Source organism: Hyaena hyaena, unplaced genomic scaffold (genome assembly GCF_003009895.1).
Source record: "Hyaena hyaena isolate Hyena2069 unplaced genomic scaffold, ASM300989v1 scaffold_231, whole genome shotgun sequence".
Classification (NCBI taxonomy): Eukaryota; Metazoa; Chordata; class Mammalia; order Carnivora; family Hyaenidae; genus Hyaena; species Hyaena hyaena.
In genome coordinates, this window is record NW_024080862.1 from 2310903 (window position 1) to 2329127 (window position 18225).

Consider the following 18225-nt stretch of genomic DNA (forward strand, 5'->3'; position numbering starts at 1 on the left):
CCCTGAGAAAGGGGCGGGGGAGTTTACCGCTGAAGACTAAGTTCGCATTTATTCTTAAATGTCCTGACTACAAAAGCAGCTTGTAATTTCACACGAAAGACCTGCTGTCGACATAAAAGTTAAAATTCATTTATTTTCCACAAAACTTAAGCATCTGAGTCAATAAATTAAAATACATATATTCTTTAAGAGTCTTTATACCAGGATGCTTATTTTTGGTCTTCAACACTGACTTCCTGCCCACTTTCACCACACAAAAGCAGCTCGCTCTCGTAACATGCGGACACCAAAGCGCTGCCATTCTCTCTGATAGATCCACAGTTCCTGTGTCGTGTCCAAACAAGCCAGCACGGCCCCTCCTTTCCAAGCAATCAGCCGGGGATCCATGTCCTAGAGCAAAAAGCAGACAAGACGTATATTTAATAATTAATTTCCTTGAATTTGGGAGTAGAAAAAACCTGAATCAATACTTAAACACTCAGATTTTTAACCTGTATTAAAGACACATCCATGCAGGACCCGTGAACTGCAGACATCTCTCTGTTCCAACTGATAGGAAAACTTTTTAGTGTTTATTATTGAAAATCCTACTATTCACTATTATTTCACCAATAGGCTCCATATGCAGAAACAGACATAAGGAAATTACTTATTCTGAAGTTAGAGTGTAATAAATGTATTCCATAATCCCTCCCTCAGGATTAAAATTAAGTAAGAACATTCCCAGGAATTGTTTGTGGGATACAATGAAATACAGATACAATCTCTTTCTAAATTCCTGGGTTTCTATTTCTTTCTGAGATAAGTTTAAGTCAGAAGAATCCTTAAAGATGCCCTGGTCCAGGGACCAGCAACAGATCCTTAACATGGAAGCTAAAACTAAAGTTTTTCTGGCAGAGACCAGCCAGTCTTCTTGCCCACACAGTCCTCTTCCAAAGGCCTGGCTTCTGGGAGTCAACCATGCTGGTCTGGAGAGCACAGCAGGGTCTAACACACAGGAATCCAGGAGCCCAACCCAGAGTTCCTTGCACCAAATCTGTGACCTACTGAAAGAAATCTTTCCACTTCCCCACACCCTCAAGAGCTGTCCAGATGCAAGCTCACACCTTTCAGTACTGGTTTCATTCATGTACAATCCAATTGCACCATGAACAACAGACCTTGGGCCTTGTGATCACATCCACATTCTCGATAATTCGCCTGAATGAGGGTGGCATTTTGTTGAGAATTCTGTGCTGCAGAAATTCTTGAGCTTTATGAAACATCAAACCACCTCCCACCACCAGGATGGAACTGTACATCTTCTTTTTGGTATCATCAGATGCTGAAAAGACAATGATACTCCTTCTATTCTTCTCCTCCATATCCACCATTAGGCCAAACCACCACCATCTCTTGTTTGGGACAACTGAGCCTCCTCAAAGCTCTCCCTCCAACCCACCCTCAACAATGCAGCCAGAACCCTGCAAAACACCAACGCCAATGTGAGCATGCTGCTGCACCCCCTACCCTGTGACTTGCAGGATTAGGACCAAAATCTCTACAGGAGCCTACAAAGTCCACTGTGACATGTACTGCACTTCTCCAGCCCCATCCTGGCATCTTACCTCCCAGCCACACTGGCCTCCACACAGGCCTCTTCCTCTGCCTGGAATGCCACCTGGTGACCCACTCACCTCCTAGCTCATTCTCAAACGGCTCTTCCCTAAGAAAAGATTCCCTGCCTCTCACCCTCCATACCTCCTCCTACCAATAAAAATCCCTTATTAAATCCCTCAACCAGAAGCTCTCAAAGTCAGCTAACTTTCCCTTTTGTTCAACTTTGAAGCACCTGTCATAGTTGTAATTTCACATTTGTGTGACAATTTAACTCTTTGGTTTCCTCCACTAGGCTATATGCTCAAGGAGGCCAGGAGCCAATTCCTAACACTGGACAACGCAAGCACAAAGCATGTGCTCAACAGTTTTTCAATAGATACACTACACCGCACAACCAAACCCTAGCCTGAACCAATTCACCTAACTGCTATCTTACAACGTGCTTACAACAGCAGTCTATGCTGTGAAGAATGGCTTTATCCAGGCCCAGGGCCTTCCCTTCAAACAGCGAGATGGCAGTCTTCCTGGACATCAGTGCTGTGAGAGCTTCCTCAGATTCATTGCCTGCCATCAGACAGTCTCCCTGGGAGGATCCCAAATCCACCTCCTGGGCATGGAGTCTTTCTGGAAGATCAGATGACTGGCCACGAAGATCCCCTTCAAATCCAATGGGTTTGGATGCAGACTTTCGGTCAGCTGTAGCTTTTGCAGACTTTAAATCAAACAAAAGGACAACCAAGTGGATGATATGACTATAAGAAAATGGTGCTGATGTTCTCCAGCTAGACCCCACCCCTCCCTACCGCACTACTTTATACTATAAAGCAAAGGCCCAACACTGTGGTGCAGGGAAGGAATACACCCTAGCATGTGACCAAGCAACTGCACCCACTCCCAGATCACCTAGGAGTGAGAGGTGGTATACAAAAGGTAAGGGTGTGCTGACAATTCCAAAGCAGCCATAGGCAGGCAGGGCAAGTCTCACAACTTTACTCTTACTGGTTGGATTTTAAAATTGAAATGACAGTGTACATGGACATTTCCCCCTTGAAATGAGTTTTTAGGTAGAGTATTTCAGTAGAACTTGTGCCTGTGGTTACTACCTAATCCTCATTTTCAGACCTTATCCAACCACCTCATGCTCACCTTTGGGACAGGGACAAAGACTAGAAAATAGAAAAGGTAGATAAGTCCTCCTTTCTCCATCATAAGCTGCTATTTCACTGGGAGAGAAGAGCTTTCATTTGTGCCCCTGCATCAGACATCCTATTACTTGGATCATCAGCTCTGGACAATAGAATTCAGCTCTTTGCCAAGGCCACATACCTTTTACGTTACAATTTTAAAAACTGGTGAGATTTTATTAAAAATACTCACTACTGGATAAATATTCAAAAGTAGATAATTTATACACCAACGATAAATATCTTTATTAAATTAACTTTTAAATTTGTGGACTGGTATTCTGAAAACTGGATTCATGTCTGCTGAATGAAGAAATCTGTCATCTGATTTTAATTTAGACTTCATTACATCTCCAGTTCTAAAAACAGGATTAGCTTCAGTATGCAGTCAGACTGCAGTGACTGCAACGATTCACTAATCGTGGGCAAGCTTCTGCAGGGACACAGCGGTCTCATCTCACACCGGAATGACCAGAGACCTGTTCTTGCTTGCTCTGTGTGGCTAGCAGGTAATGCTCATCGTGAGGATCCTCAGGGTCACCCTGGGATCTGTGCTGCAAAGTTGTCATCTTCTGTCCAACAATTCCGAAAGTTGCTGGGTAAAACAAAGCCATTGGAGCCTGCACAAGGAAGGAAAAGAATGATGAGCCAAGGACACTTGGCCTTCTGAAAAAAACTGATCCATTAAATTCTGTTCTTCCCAAAACAAAACTGGCAGATCAGATGCTAGAAGGCAGACTCAATAAGCATTCTCTTTCGGGAGTAGCCTTATTTCTTCATTGCAGAGGATGCCAGAAAACTTACAGAAATCATCCAACTGAATGAGTGATGTGACACCACAAAGAGAAATGTCAAAGCCAATGTAATGCAAATGCCTCATAAGCTACTTTATAATTTCCTAATAAGAACAGTCCTTCCCTCTCTAAATAATAACAGATCATATATAGCAGCTAATTAAAAAGATGGTCCCCATTATCTATTCTAATCTGTACTTTATCAGTGGCTTAAAAGCTGGTTTAGCAGGGGTGCCTGGGTGGCTCAGTCGGTTGAGCATCCAACTTTGGCCCAGGTCATGATCTCACTGTTCATAGATTCAAGCCCCATGCCGGGCTTTGCACTGACAGCATGAAGCCGACTTTGGATTCTCTGTCTCCCTCTCTCTCTGCCGTGCCTCCCCCCCGCGCCCCGCCCCCGCCACTCATGCTCTCTCTCTCAAAAATAAACACTAAACAAAATACCAGTTTTTTAAAAAAACAGAACTGCTAATCTATACCAGGTGACACTCTAACCTCACGAGGTTTCACACAAGTGCATGTTCTCTCAGTCTGAGTGAACGAGGTCAGCTTTCTTTCTACCCATGGAAATACACACCCATGTGTTACCTGGAGTTTTTCATCTCCTAATCGAAACTGGTAAAGCAGGGCAGGAGAATCTGGATGTCGAATCTGAAACTCATGATCCTGAAGCCCAGAGATGTCCTGATTCCAGGAAAAGATGCTGTCAGTGAGCCAGTAAAAGTGCATGTAAACTCCTCAAATTATAGTTAAGCCTCTCCATAATCCGCAACTCACTTATAACAAGGCTGCCCTGCAACTTAGTACCATTCCACCTGAAACTTAATAAGAGTCAAAATGTACCTTGCTTCCCTTTTAACATTTCTGAGATTTCTACCATCTGCTTTTTCTTCATTATCAAGACATACTAATACAATTACCCAAATCAAAAAGCAAATTTCCTCAATAACTGGGAAGTGCTACCCAGTCTTAAGTTCCTCAAAATTTCATTATTCAGAATTAGATAGTTTGAAAAATGTTAGGAAAAAAAAGTCTGAAACAGAATGAATAAAAAGGTAGGAGTCCACATATAACGTTTGCAATGCTAAGTGCTTCAAATGATACCATTTTATTAAATGTCTGCACCTATATATTTATTACATCTAAAGGTGTATCTTCAACCTTTATCAGAATGATCAAAGATCCTAAAAAGAAATTTCTTAAAGACACTTTCTTAAAAAAGCCAGCTGTACTTTCTAGAGCCTGAGACACATTCTGACAGCTCTGACCTTTTACCCAAACAGCCTCGCTCCTTAAGAGCTTCCACCTCAAGGCTCTGTCAACTTGGGTTGAAAGGGTGGCATAATACTGTTACGTTTTCAACTGCCTTTAAATATCTAACCTTCTTCCTGGAAACAAAAATAATCAGTGATTTTGATTTTGCCCCTACCTGATCTAAATGACAGAAAGTTTCTTTAAGGTGCTGTAGAAGAAGACAATCCATTTTATTTGTTAGCTGGCATTCCCGGTAAGGGAACCCGGCTCGCTGCATCAGCCAGTAGAAACACCTTGACACATCAGAGCCCCCATACGCCAGACAGAGCCTAGGGTTAAAAGAAAAGGCAGGTGGGTAATCTGTTGGTCAAGAAGGTGTGAAGGACATTTCAAAAACTCCATCACCCACAGGGAAACATGACAAGCCTCCAAAGATATCTGTTGCAGGAATAGACTGAAAGGACAGGATGTACGGATGGGATGGAGAAATGGACTCCAGCTAGGGGCGGGCACCTAGAAGCAGTCATGCTATTTGCAAAAAGTCTCCAAGAAACAGAATACACATGACTAAATGCAGCTCATTTCTAAGTCACTATGTTTAACATACGATGTTTGGTTGCCTGTCTATACTCACAAGCATATCAGGTTCACAGGCAGTGACATCATAGGACAAACTCACGAGAAGAAACTTTAAAGAATACCCTACCCACTAATTGAGTGGTTCTACAATTTGGAAAGAACACTGCTATGTTATTTTAGAAGTGGGAGACCTAGGTCCAGTATTTTCTACACATTTTGAGAACCAATGGCATCAGGTAATACAAACAATGGATGAGCCAAAAGAACACAGTGGGTTTTCGAATGCACCGTAACTTGGGGTGGGAAGCAACAGAGATTAACCTTTCTCATGGACTGGTTAGGCTCTCTTTCCAATGTTTCTCTGCCCTGTGACTCAAACCACCTATGTGACGGACAAAGAAGAGCTACCGCATCCTGAAGAAGCCATCCTGGAAGCACAAAATGCTGCAGAGAACCTGTATGTGCACTGCCTGAGTGTGCTTACCTGTGTTGGGCTGGTCTCAGAAAGTACAAGCAGTAAACCTGAGCCTGATAATTATTTTATTATCTCTTGTATCAGTAATGACATCACAAAGAGACTGGACAAGAAAGCTACTCATCACTCTCTGAACAATTACAACAAAAGCAAAAGCTAGCTAGGTAGAGAATTTAGACCTGAAAATCTATTTTCCCCTACATGACTTGCCTAAATAAAACTTTGCTATGAGCATAATTGATATCTTTACACCAGACCACAACAAGACACAGGGCTAACTTTTGTGGGAAGGCATACGACACAAGCTGGGATTTTCAGGAGCTGCTGATGTGAACTCACAGCAGAGAATTCCAACAGGAAAGGTAAAATTAGTGGTCTGTAGCCTTGCTAGAATTTGTACTTCCACAAGAGTGAATATAATTCCTTATAAAAATCTCGCTTCTAACTTGTGATGCTTTATAGCTGAACAGTCTGTGAGGGGAGAAGCAGCAGAGAAAGCCACCTTCCAAGGTCCTTACCGAGTATTCCGATGAGAGACCCCATCCTCCACACAGCACACACTTGTCTTCTGGTCACCAACATCTACGATACATGTGCTGCTTAAACCACTTCCAAAGGTGGCACACACAGACTCCTGATGGACCACAATCCCTGAGACACAAAGGCAGAGGAGCCATCAGCTGGGCGGCAGTCAAGATCCTATGACAAATCATCAGTTAAAGTCTAGAACCCCCTGAGCAATTGTCCAAGCACAGCAGATCCTCTCAGAATAAACATTTCAATAAAGGAGTGAATTAGATTAACTTTGTCAATAAAAACAGAAAAACAGTCTCATTTCAAGCAGATTTCTCTGGAATATTAGACATACCTGAAAAACCCATCTTCATGAGGATCATATTCACTAGTTCTTTCACATGCTGTTTATTATAGATATCAGGAATTAGCAAGATACATCTATAATACTGAAAAGATAAACGAAGGAAAAAAAGATAAAACAGTTAATGCTAAAGTCAGATCAAAATAAATGTCACTACATTTGTCTTCAGAGAGGATTCAATCTAAAGGATGGCAGCAACGATTAGGGGTGCGAAACAAAATCTCAAAACCATCTGCTATCTTTTGGGTTTTTGAAAACAGGAAATGTTGAAGTTGTGTGAGGATTTTTTTACCTTTAAATTATTAAAAACTTGTGAAATGGTATCACAGATTTCAAAATACACTACAAAGCTATGATAATCAAACAGTATGGTACTGGCACAAAATTACACATATCGATCAATGGAACAGAATAGAACCCAAAAATAATCCCACACATATATGGTCACTTTGACAAAGGAGGCAAGGATATGTAATGGGAAAAATCCTCTTCAACAAATGGTGCTTGGAAAACTGGACAGTTATATGCAAAAGAATGAAACTGGACCACTTTCTTAGACCATTCACAATAATACATTTGAAATGGATTAAAAACATAGATGTGAGACCAGAAATTATAAAACTCCTAGAAGAAAACACAAGCAGCAATTCTTTCACATCAGCCTTAGCAACATATTTCTTGTCTCCTGAGACAAGGGAAACAAAAGCAAAAATAAACTACTGGAGCTACACCAAAATAAGAAGTTTGCATAAGGAAGCCACCAACAAAGCGAAAAGGCAAACTACCTGATTGGAGAAGGTATTTGCAAATGACATATCTGTTAAGTGGTTAACAGCCAGAATCTATAAAGAACTTCTACAACTCAACGCTGGAAAAACAAATAATCCAATTAGAAAATGGGCATTAGACCTTAATAGACATGTTTTTCCAAAGGCATATAGATGGCCAACAGACACATGAAAGGATGCTCAACATCAATAATCATTAGGGAAATAGAATCAAAACCACAATGAGCTATCACCTCACACCTGTCAGAATGGCTAGTATCAAACAGACAAGAAATAACAGGTGTTGGCAAGGATGTAAATAAAAAGGAATCCTTGTATACTGTTGGTGGGAATGTAAATTGGTACAGCTGCTATGGAAAACAGAATAGAGATTCCAAAAAATTTATAAATAGAAATACCGCACGATCCAGTAATTCCACTACTATTACCCAAAGAAAATTAAAACAGTAATTTGAAAAAATATATACATTCCTAATTTCAGTGAAGCATTATTTACGATAGCCAAGATATGGCAGCAACCTAAGTGTCCACTGATAAATAAATGGATAAAGAAGGTTGGTATATAATATAATAGAATATTACTCAGCTATACAAAAGAATGAGATCTTGCTATCTGCAACAATATGGGTGGACCTAGAAGGTATTATGCTAAGTGCAATAAGTCAAAGATAAATAACATACAATTTCACTTTTAGGTGAAATCTAAAATATAGAACAAATGAAAAACCAAAAAAAAGCAGAAACAGACCCATAAATACAGAGAACAAAATAGTGGTTGCCAGAGGCAAGGAGGGTGGAGGATAGGCAGAATGGGTGAAGGGGAGTGGGAGACAGAGGTTTCCGGTTATGAAATGAATAAGTCATGGGAATGAAAAATACAGCATAGGGAACATAGTTCTCAGTACAGGAAGAGCACAGTATGGGGACAGACAGTAGCTACACTTGGATTAAGCACAGCATTATGCATAGGGTTGCCAAATCACTGTGCTGTACACCTAAAACTAATGTAACATTAAATGTCAATTATACTTCGATTAAAAAAGAAAAATAAAAAACCAAAAAAAACCCTGTGAAATTAAAAATAAGACAAAACATAAATCCTGAAAAAGGTCCAGAGAGAAGGCATCAACATGACATGAGCAAGTTGCTGGTTGCAGAGCAGTAGAGAGAGACACCAAAGAAACAGTAAGAAAAAGAGAAGGCACCAGAGCTGAAGTCAGTGAAGAAGGAAGATCCCCTCCATTCCTTAAGGCTGAAAATGCTTCAAGGACACTAGATTACAAACAACTCAATAATATGTACGTTTACTGACCAAGGCTCTTAAAGACAATCCAAGTAACTAGGAATTTTAGCTCACCTTTAAATCTTTTTTTAATTTTTTTAATGTTTTTTTTTTTATTTCTAGGAGAGGGAGAGAGAGACACCGTGAGCAGGGGAGGGTCAGAGAGAGAGGGAGTCACAGACTCTGAAACAGGCTCCAGGCTCTGAGCTGGCAGTCAGCACAGAGCCCAAAGCGGGGCTCGAACCCACGAACCGCGAGATCATGACCTAAGCGAAAGTCGGACGCTTAACCGACTAAGCCACCCAGGCGCCCCTAGCTCACCTTTAAATCTTTGAGTGGAATTTCCAAGTATTTTTGGATTGCGTGAGACCATATTACTTCAATATCTGCCAAAACAGCCGTAAGGGAGCCCCCAGGTCCTGGGTGAATATTTAACTGACCTCTTCTGATAGGCCAGTGAATATTATAACAGTCCAATGGATTAACATATAATGCCTAGAAAAGACAGGGAGATGAACACATTGTTAAAACTTTTCTTGGGCATTTTCTGGATTCACATTTAAAAACCTGAGGCCAGAGTTATGATTAATATTTGCTCACTATTCTAATTAATTTATTTTAATGTTTATTTTTTTGAGAGAAAGACAAGAGTAAGTGGAGGAGGAAAAGAGACAGGAAGACACAGAATCCAAAGCAGGCTCCAGGCTCCCAAATGTCAGCACAGAGGCCAATGTGGGGCTCAAACTCACAAACCATAAGATCATGACCTGAGCTGAAGTCAGATGCTTAACCGACTGAGTCACCCAGGCTCCCCATCTGCTCACTATTCTAAATGTTGACTGGAGTATCTAACATCATGGGAGCCTGTGTGAGTATCTGGGCCTGCAAGGAAGATGAGGAATTCTAGGAAACAACTAGAACTGGATGGTGCTGCAAAGTTCCCTACCTCTTCTCCCACCAAAAATTCAGGGTGATGAGATGTGTTTGTCCACTTATTTCCAGAACAGTGATCTAAAATTGCAGGTCGCATCTGCTTGTTGTAGGAACGTGCCTGAAACAAAAGAACATCAGAAAAGTCTTTGAATATAAGCAAGAAAAAAGAAGAGGGGGGAAGGACAAATGTAGTATGAGTCCTCTTTTCTCCTCTCTCACAGACCAGATACAGTAGCAAAATGTAACCACAAGCCTTAAATATTTGGCAAAATACTGACTGGTCACAGAAAGATTCTCTTGGCCATTTCCACAATTGTCATTTTTTCCTCATGGTTTTAACACCTAGGCTGTGATTCCTAGCCAGTCCAAAATTACTACGGCACTCTGCTTAATGCTGAATACACATTTATGTATCATACCAACTCATGTCCACTCCTATTTTTTATCATATCAAAATGACAAATGTAGTAAGAACATAGCTTCCCATGTTCTTACAGATCCTGGAATTATACACTTAAGACTCTCAGGTAAACTATAAGTTTTTATCAACTTGCCATAAGAAACATCATCTTTTAAATTATTCAGCATGCCCAAGCTTTTGTGACAGTGATTTGGGTATTCTGTAGGTGGTTATGAATGGTTTTTCTTCCTTTTTTAAGAAAATCCCTTTAATTTGCATACTGAAATTGAGAGAGCACATAAATGGCATTATGACAGAATGGCAGTTAAAGAGTGAATCTGAAGAAACAGTTAAGACCAAACCTGTTCAGGGGACACAGGAATCCGTCTTGTACCGTTTGACATCTTTTTAGACCATATTGCTTGATCCACCATTTTAAGGCCATTTTGTCTTTGTTCATTACTTTCTGGTTTCTGGGAGAAAAAAGTGAAAGATGAACAGTACAAAGGATTTGGTGAAAAAAGAAAGCAATTTGGCAATGTTTTTTCAAAATATATTAGATTTGGTTTTTATTGTAGAGCACACATTGTAGGGCAAGGTGCTGAACACAGAACTACAAATCATTTTTGGGGAAAAAAGCTGTAAAAAAAAAATTAAACTGCAACTGCTTTAGTTATGCAGTCCCGACATGAATCCATGCTGGCAAAGGAGTTCTAGCCCCTGAGAAGGGCTTCTCCATGGTGGCTGCCCCAGAAATCGGCAGCCTCAGGCCTGGCCTCTGTAAGACAGGGCCCCTGGGGTGGTGGCAACCTGGGTACTAGGAGGGCCTCTGCATTCAGCAGGCCTGGGGCTTGGCCCTGGCTGGCAAGGAGACATTGCTAATGAATCTACATCATCAATAGCTTGCAACCTTCGAGGATCTGAGTAGGTGGGAACTTCCAAAGACTTTATTTTTCCTTTTACTATTTCTTAAAAGCCCCTTCCCAGCTCCCATGCCCCTGAGGCAGAGGAGGCACCGACCCAGTCTGCAATCCAGAGCTCTGGCCTTGGATACATGCTACAGGCAGATGGGAGAGGGGGGGGCACCTTCCTATGGGGATGACATGGAGAGAAGGCCCACGCTGGCCAATGTAGGAGCAAGGAAAGGGTTAGGAAAAGGCTAGGAGATCAAAGGAAAATTAGTAAATTTAAATTAGTAAATTTAATCCACCAAGAAGAAATGCTCCCTCATCAACAAGTAGCAGTATTTCCTTAATTTTTGCCATATGTATCAATCTTAAGAAGTCAAAGTAATCTTTTTACAATTTATACATAAGTCAGAAAGGAACCCTCACTATAAAGGCAACTATTTGCAAAAATCTATAACCTCAAAGAAGTCTGAGTGACAAAATTTTTCATAGCACTAATCAGAATAGCTACTTTGTATTTATAAAGTATTTCAGAGACTTTTCCATACATCTACATATTTTTGCCTTTGTAACAATGTTACATCCACTCCTGTGCTACTTTGTTTAATCAGCAGGTATTCAAGTTGCTGTGACATAAAGAACAGATCTGTAAATACCTCTGTGAAAAAGTTATTGTTTTCTATCAACTTTTAATCCTGAGATTTATGCCCTACAAAAGAATTATAAGATCCAAAGATATAAATGAATTTAGACTCTTATACCCTCAAGTTACATTTAGGCTTAGAAATGGACTTACATAGTCTTCCAGTTATGCTTAAAAAAAAAAAAAAAAAAAAAACCCTAAAGTTTACTATTTCAAGTATAAAAACTGCAAATTCCTAAAACTACCTTCAATCTAAAACTTAAAAGTGGATTACAAAGCAAAACATATATTTTAACATCTACCAAGAAATATTTTGCTCATAATTACTATCTGCAAGATCGGATAAAGTAAATGCTACCTGCAAGGATATGTATAGTTTTGCCTTCAAGTTATAATTCGATCTAAGATTGTAGTAACTGATTATAACAATCAATTTACTTATGGATTGAAAATACAAGCTCAATATATACTGTAAGTATCTGGAAGAGAAAAATATGGCAGTCAGTTAATAGAGACCTTAAGGCCTTATTTTAAGTGAGTGGCAATTCTGTGTCATCCATTAAAGATCACCTTTATCAGGGGCACCTGGGTGGCTCAGTTGGTTAAGTGTCCGACTTCAGCTCAGGTCATGACTTCGTGGTCCAGCCCGTGAGTTCAAGCCCCACGTCAGGGTCTGTGCTGACAGCTCAGAGCCTGGAGCCTGCTTTGGATTCTGTGTCTCCCTCTCTCTCTGCTCCTCCCCTACTCACACTCTGTCTCTGTGTCTCAAAAATGAATAAATGTTAAAAAAAATTTTTTTTTTAAAAGATCACCTTCATCAATACTCAATTCATATTGATGGGTAAAAAATGATTTTGATTTACTTGTGTTATAACTATTTCTTTACAATCTAATACCGCTAGCTCAGATGAAAAATGCTACTTGTAACCCTGAATGATGTTATTATTTTAAAATGCATTAAAGCTATGAAGATATAGATGTTTATTCAAGTACACAGTGTACACTTGAATGTGTAAGCTCTCCCAAAGAAACCACCTTGGGCTTTCTCTCCAGATCCTCCATTTCTGACTTACATTTAGTCCTTCCCTTAGGAGCCAGTTGTCCTTGTATAGTGGCTGCCCTTGTTGTTTGTGTCTTCGTGCAATTACATGAGGAATGCTAGCAGGAAGTGTGTCTGTGGCTCGACCAATCCTTAAGGTTGTTGAACCGGGGTGTATGACAACGATGAAGTTGCTCTGGATTTGCTGCAAATATAAAACACAGGAGTGTGACCTTAGTAAATAACATGCAGATAACAAGTTAAATAATATATAGGTAACAGGCTAGACTAAGTTAGTTTCCTATGACTATCAGACTCAAAGGTATCAAAATAACTCACTGAAGGTAGCTCTTTGAGAGGCATCCAATTATTGCTCTCTGTCTGAATGCAAACTCCTTTCGTACTTCTGTGCTCCCAGGATCTGACTCACAGTACACAAGTCAATATTTGTTTAAATGAACAAAACCATAACTATCCAATGCAAGTTAATCTATAATTATTGGGCATTTCTGTGCCAAGTACTGGGAGTACAGTGATGACCAAGACAAAAGTTCCCGGCTACCAGAGAACTTTCAGATTACCAGGGCTCACAGACAAGGAATACATGTGGGGGACACCAGGACTAGTGAACAACTTGCTAAAGCTGAAGCACTAAAGATTCCTGTAAACAAAAAATAGATTCTAAACCTCCACTACACGTTTTCTGATTCAGAATTTCCAAGGAGAGCCACCATTCCTGCATGACTCCTTAGCTAGTACCTACTCTGCCCTGCCCTTGAGCTACCGATGTGTCTTCTTGCATATCTCCATTTAAAACATTTCCAAAGTTGCTCATAAAACAGAGTCCAGAACCTCTGGGATCAAGACCCTGTCTACTTCTCTAGCCTTACTTGAGAACCACCCCCTTTCTCTTTCATCTTCCTGATCTAGGCATCTCTTTTTTAATGTTTTTAATGTTTATTTATTTTTGAGACAGAGAAAGACAGACCATGAGTGGGGAAGGGGCAGAGAGAGAGGGAGACACAGAATCTGAAGCAGGGTCCAGGCTCTGAGCTGTCAGCACAGACCCTGACACAGGGCACGAACTCATGAGCCATGAGATCATGACGTGAGCCGAAGTTGGATGCCCAACCAACCGAGCCACCCAGGCGCCCTCGATCTAGATTATCTCTTGATTTCTTGGGGCACCTGTGTGGCTAAAGGTCATGATCTCACAGTTCATGGGTTCAAGCTCCATGTCAGGCTCCATGTCAGGCTCCACAGAGCCTGGAGCCAGCTTCAGATTCTGTGTCTCCCTACCTCTGCCCCTCCCCCTCACTCTCAAAAGTAAATAAACATTTAATTTTTTTTTTTTTTTTAATTTAGGTATCTCTTAATTTCTTAACTCACCACTCTGACTTCCAGGACTTCACAAAGGCAACTCCCTTTGCCTGCTGCACCCTTTCTCCCTGGTAAATCCTACATCCCCCTTCAGTTCTGAAGTTAAATGTCATCAGACTAGGTTTGCTTGTCCCCTTGCAATATAATCCTATGGTACTCTTTTTCTTGATACTTGTCTTCTTTGTTATTATTTACTGTCTGCCCTCACAACAGACAAAAACCTTTATGCAAGAAGGGATCACTTCTGTCCTGTTCACTAGTCTATGTCCAGAGCACAGTGCATAGGAGCCTGGGAGGTATTTGTTGAATTGTTGACTGCTTTCTCATGGCTGGAGTGTTAAACACTACTTCCCAAGCTTTTTTGTGGTATGGTAGACATGTGTACAGCAGATCGGAGTAGAAACACGAAGCTGCTTGCCAGCAGAGATATCTGTACCTTATTAATGGCACACAGGCTGCAGCACATTGATCGGAAAGCTCTGGGGTAGTAATGGCAGTTTTCCAAAGCGTGGGCAAATATTTTTTAACAAATTTATTTTAACACATGAGGAAAAGACTAGTCTGTACATGAAACTAACAATAGAACTCCCCTATGACCCAGCAATAGCACTGCTAGGAATTTACCCAAGGGATACAGAAATGCTGATGCATAGGAGCACATGTATCCCAATGTTCATAGCAGTACTCTCCACAATAGCTAAAACATGGAAAGAGCCTAAGTGTCCATCAATGGACGAATGGATCAAGATGTGGTTTGTCTGTACCATGGAATACTACATGGCAATGAGAAACAATGAAATCTGGCCATGTGTAGCAACATGGATGGACCTTGAGGGTGTTATGCTGAGCGAAATAAGTCAGGCAGAGAAGGACAAATAACATATGTTTGCACGTATAGGAGGATTAGGAGGAACTTAACTGAGGAACAAGGGGAGAAGAAGGGGGGAAACGGTGGGGGAAAGGGAGAGAGGCAAACCAAACCATGAGGGACTCTTGAATGCTGACAAAAACTGAGGACTAATGGATGTGGGGGGGAAGGGGGATGGGCATGAAGGAGGGCACTTGTGGGGATGAGCACTGGGTGTTATGTGGAAACTAATTTGACAATAAACTATTTGTAAAAAAAAAAAAAAAAAAAAGACTAGCCTGTACATCCCACACATCACTTCCTGAATATTATTAAATAAGACCAAGTAAAAAAAAGTTATTAAGCAAATAATGGGTATGAAAAAAACACAGAGAACACAGGAAAACTAAAGGGTGTTCTACAATGGAGTGGGGTTAAGGAAATGTTTCTATAGTGGTTAAGGGCCCAGGCTCTGGATTCACGGACTTGGCTTGAAATTCAAACTGCACCACTTCTTTGCTCAGGATAAGGTTCCTGCCTCACAGAGCTTTGTGGGGATTAAGCAAGTTAATCCTGCAGCCGGGGGTCTGTCGAGTTCTTCCGAAGTTCTGTACTACCTTCAGAAGAGACCAGACTCTGGCTTTATGCCTCTCGTGATAGGGCCCGCTAGGATCTCCTGTCTCACCTCTGGCTCCCTCTTCCTCCTCACTTCCAGACATCCTGATCACCAACACTTGATCACCTTTCCTGGCCCAGGTCTCTTCCACACTATTCTCCTTCTGAGATTCCCTCTGGCTAACTCCTAATCACTCTTCAGGCCTTGGTCCAGATGTCACTTCCTTTAAAACCGTCCCAGACCATCAGGGCCAGAGGAGGCACCTGCTGTGTGTGCCCAATACTTCCCTAAGGCCTTCTGGACTAGCCCATCTGATACCATATGCCCTAATACCTGCTGCCCCATGCACAACTGTAGGCTCTACCCTCCTGCCTCCCAGTCACAGGGTGAAAGAACATAGAAGGTGGGAACCTTCAAGGCCCATACGGACCGCCCAGTCTGCCCCCTCAATTAGATGGGCGGAGAAGCAGGCCCAGGCAACAGTAGGAATCACCCTGTGGGGTCACCGTGAGGCACCACAGTGCTATACATCCCACAGCTGCCTGGACAGTTGGGTGTAATCTTTAACCCATCCACCCGTTAGGAAGCTGCCTCAGAGGTGTCCATCATGCAATTCTGGCCATTTAAATGTCTTATTTTTTATGTGAATTTGCCTATTTTCCTACGGGAATGTTGGTGTTTTTCATTCATCAGTAGGAATACATACATACACACACACGTCCTTTGACTGCCATGTTACTACCAGTATTTTTTTCTGGTTAGGATGACTTCATCTTGTTCTGATTCTGACACACAAACTCTTCATGTCTATTCAGACGATCGTCTGCCCCTTCCTTGCTTTATGCTGGAACTGGCCTCCCCAAGACTTCCTTCACAAAGGAAACCGCCTGCACCGCCAAGTGTCCCTGCCCGGCGCTAAACTCCATCTGCGCTCGCTGACACTCCACAGCAGCTCGGAAGGCAGGCGAGGGCGGGGGGTCCGTCCCGCGGCCGGCCGGGGAGACAACCACCCCCCGCGCCAGCGCAGCGAGGGCGGGGGCCGGAAACCCGGCACCCCCGCCTGCCTTTTCACCCCCCGCCCGGCCGGAAGGCCGTCTCCGAGACCCGCCCCCGGCGCCGCGCCGCACCTCCTGCAGCGACTCCGGCACCAGCGCGGGCACGATGGGTCGTTTCACGCCGCGCTGCTCCTTCTCCTTCTCTCCGCCCTTCTCCTTCCCGTTCTCCGCGTCCCCCTTCTCCGCCTGGGTCATCGCGGCCGCTGACAAACACCGACCTCTAGCCTCAGGGACGCGCCGAACCCGCCGGAGCCGGCTGGGCCGCCGCGCACGCGCAGCCTGCCAACCTGGTGCCCGGCAACCAAGATGGCCGCTGGACAGCCGCCCCAGAGGATTACGGGAAATCGGAGGGGCGGGGCTGTCCAGGGGAGGATAGGGCGGGGTGTGGGGCGTGGAAGGGTGGGTGTTGCTGTGATTTGTCCAGACGGTAGGATGTTGGAAGCCTACTTGTTTTAACTTTTGATCACTATACCCAGCGTCGCGTTTTGTTCTCACAATAGGAAGCCTCTATTCTTGGCTTCCTAGACCTCACATGCTCCTAGTTCTCCTCATACAGCGCTGGTTAGACTCAGTCCCGCTTCTGTTGCTAAGGTTTTCTTGAGTTAGGGCCCCTCTGTCTACACCCATCGAATAACTTTATCCAGTTTCATGGCTTTGCATATGAATATAACTCCCAGATACATAATCCAGTCTGGAAGTGTCTCTGAGATCCTGACTGATAATCAACAGCCTATTTGGTATCTCCATGTAGATGTCCACAAGCCATAGCAAACTTAAATGTGCCCAAACTGGAACGCTTGGTATCTGCCCCATACCCTCTGCCCCCAACCTACTCCCATGTTCACCATTTTGGTAAATATCACTTTGATTCTGCTGTTGTCCAATCTATCAGTAAATCCTGCAGTCTCTAAAATATATCTTGAATGAATCCACTTCGCCATCTCTATCGTTACCTTAGTCCACACTATTCTCTCCTCTGGACTGCAACAGCCTCTTTTTTCTTTTTCTTTTTTTTTAGATAGTTTATTGTCAAGTTTGTTTCCATATAACACCCAGTGCTCATCCCCACAAGTGCCCTCCTCCGTGCCCATCACCCCTTCCCCCTCCCCTCCCCCGCCATCAGCCCTCAGTTTGTTCTTAGCCTTCAAGAGTCTCTCATGGTTTGCCTCCCTCCCTTTCCCCCACTATTTTCCCCCTTCATCTCCCCCATGGTGCTCTGTTAAGTTTCTCCTAAACCTCCTATACGTGCAAACGTATGGTATCTGTCCTATACGTGCAAACATATGGTATCTGTCCTTCTCTGCCTGACTTATTTCGCTTAGCATAACACCCTCAAGGTCTATCCATGTTCCTCCACATGGTCAGATTTCATTCTTTCTCATTGCCATGTAGTATTCCACTGTGTAGATAAACCACATCTTGATCCATTGGTCAGTTGATGGACACTTAGGCTCTTCCCATGTTTTGGCTGTTGTTGAGAGTGCTGCTATAAACATGGGGGTACATGTGCCCCTATGCATCAGCATTCCTGTATCCCTTGGGTAAATTCCTAGGAGTGCTATTGCTGGGTCA

General features: G+C 42.5%; 1 protein-coding gene across 2 annotated transcripts; it reads right to left on the bottom strand.

The window, feature by feature from the left end:
- Nucleotides 1-113: 113 nt before the first annotated feature.
- On the bottom strand, nt 114-16960 carry ACTR8 (actin related protein 8). Of its 2 annotated transcripts, XM_039243659.1 has the most exons (14): nt 16726-16960; nt 12790-12960; nt 10528-10638; nt 9779-9883; nt 9154-9327; nt 6754-6847; nt 6404-6536; nt 5007-5160; nt 4166-4261; nt 3263-3403; nt 2047-2311; nt 1161-1324; nt 492-549; nt 114-390 (listed from the first exon to the last, which is right to left on the bottom strand). In XM_039243659.1, exons 1-14 carry the CDS (start codon nt 16846-16848, stop codon nt 131-133), a joined length of 2049 nt encoding a protein of 682 aa, XP_039099590.1. In that variant the 5' UTR covers nt 16849-16960; the 3' UTR covers nt 114-130. The 2 variants fall into 2 exon arrangements, with proteins under 2 accessions (XP_039099590.1, XP_039099591.1); XM_039243660.1 differs by lacking the exon at nt 492-549 and having other exon boundaries at nt 164-390.
- Between the last annotated feature and the right edge of the window lie 1265 nt (nt 16961-18225).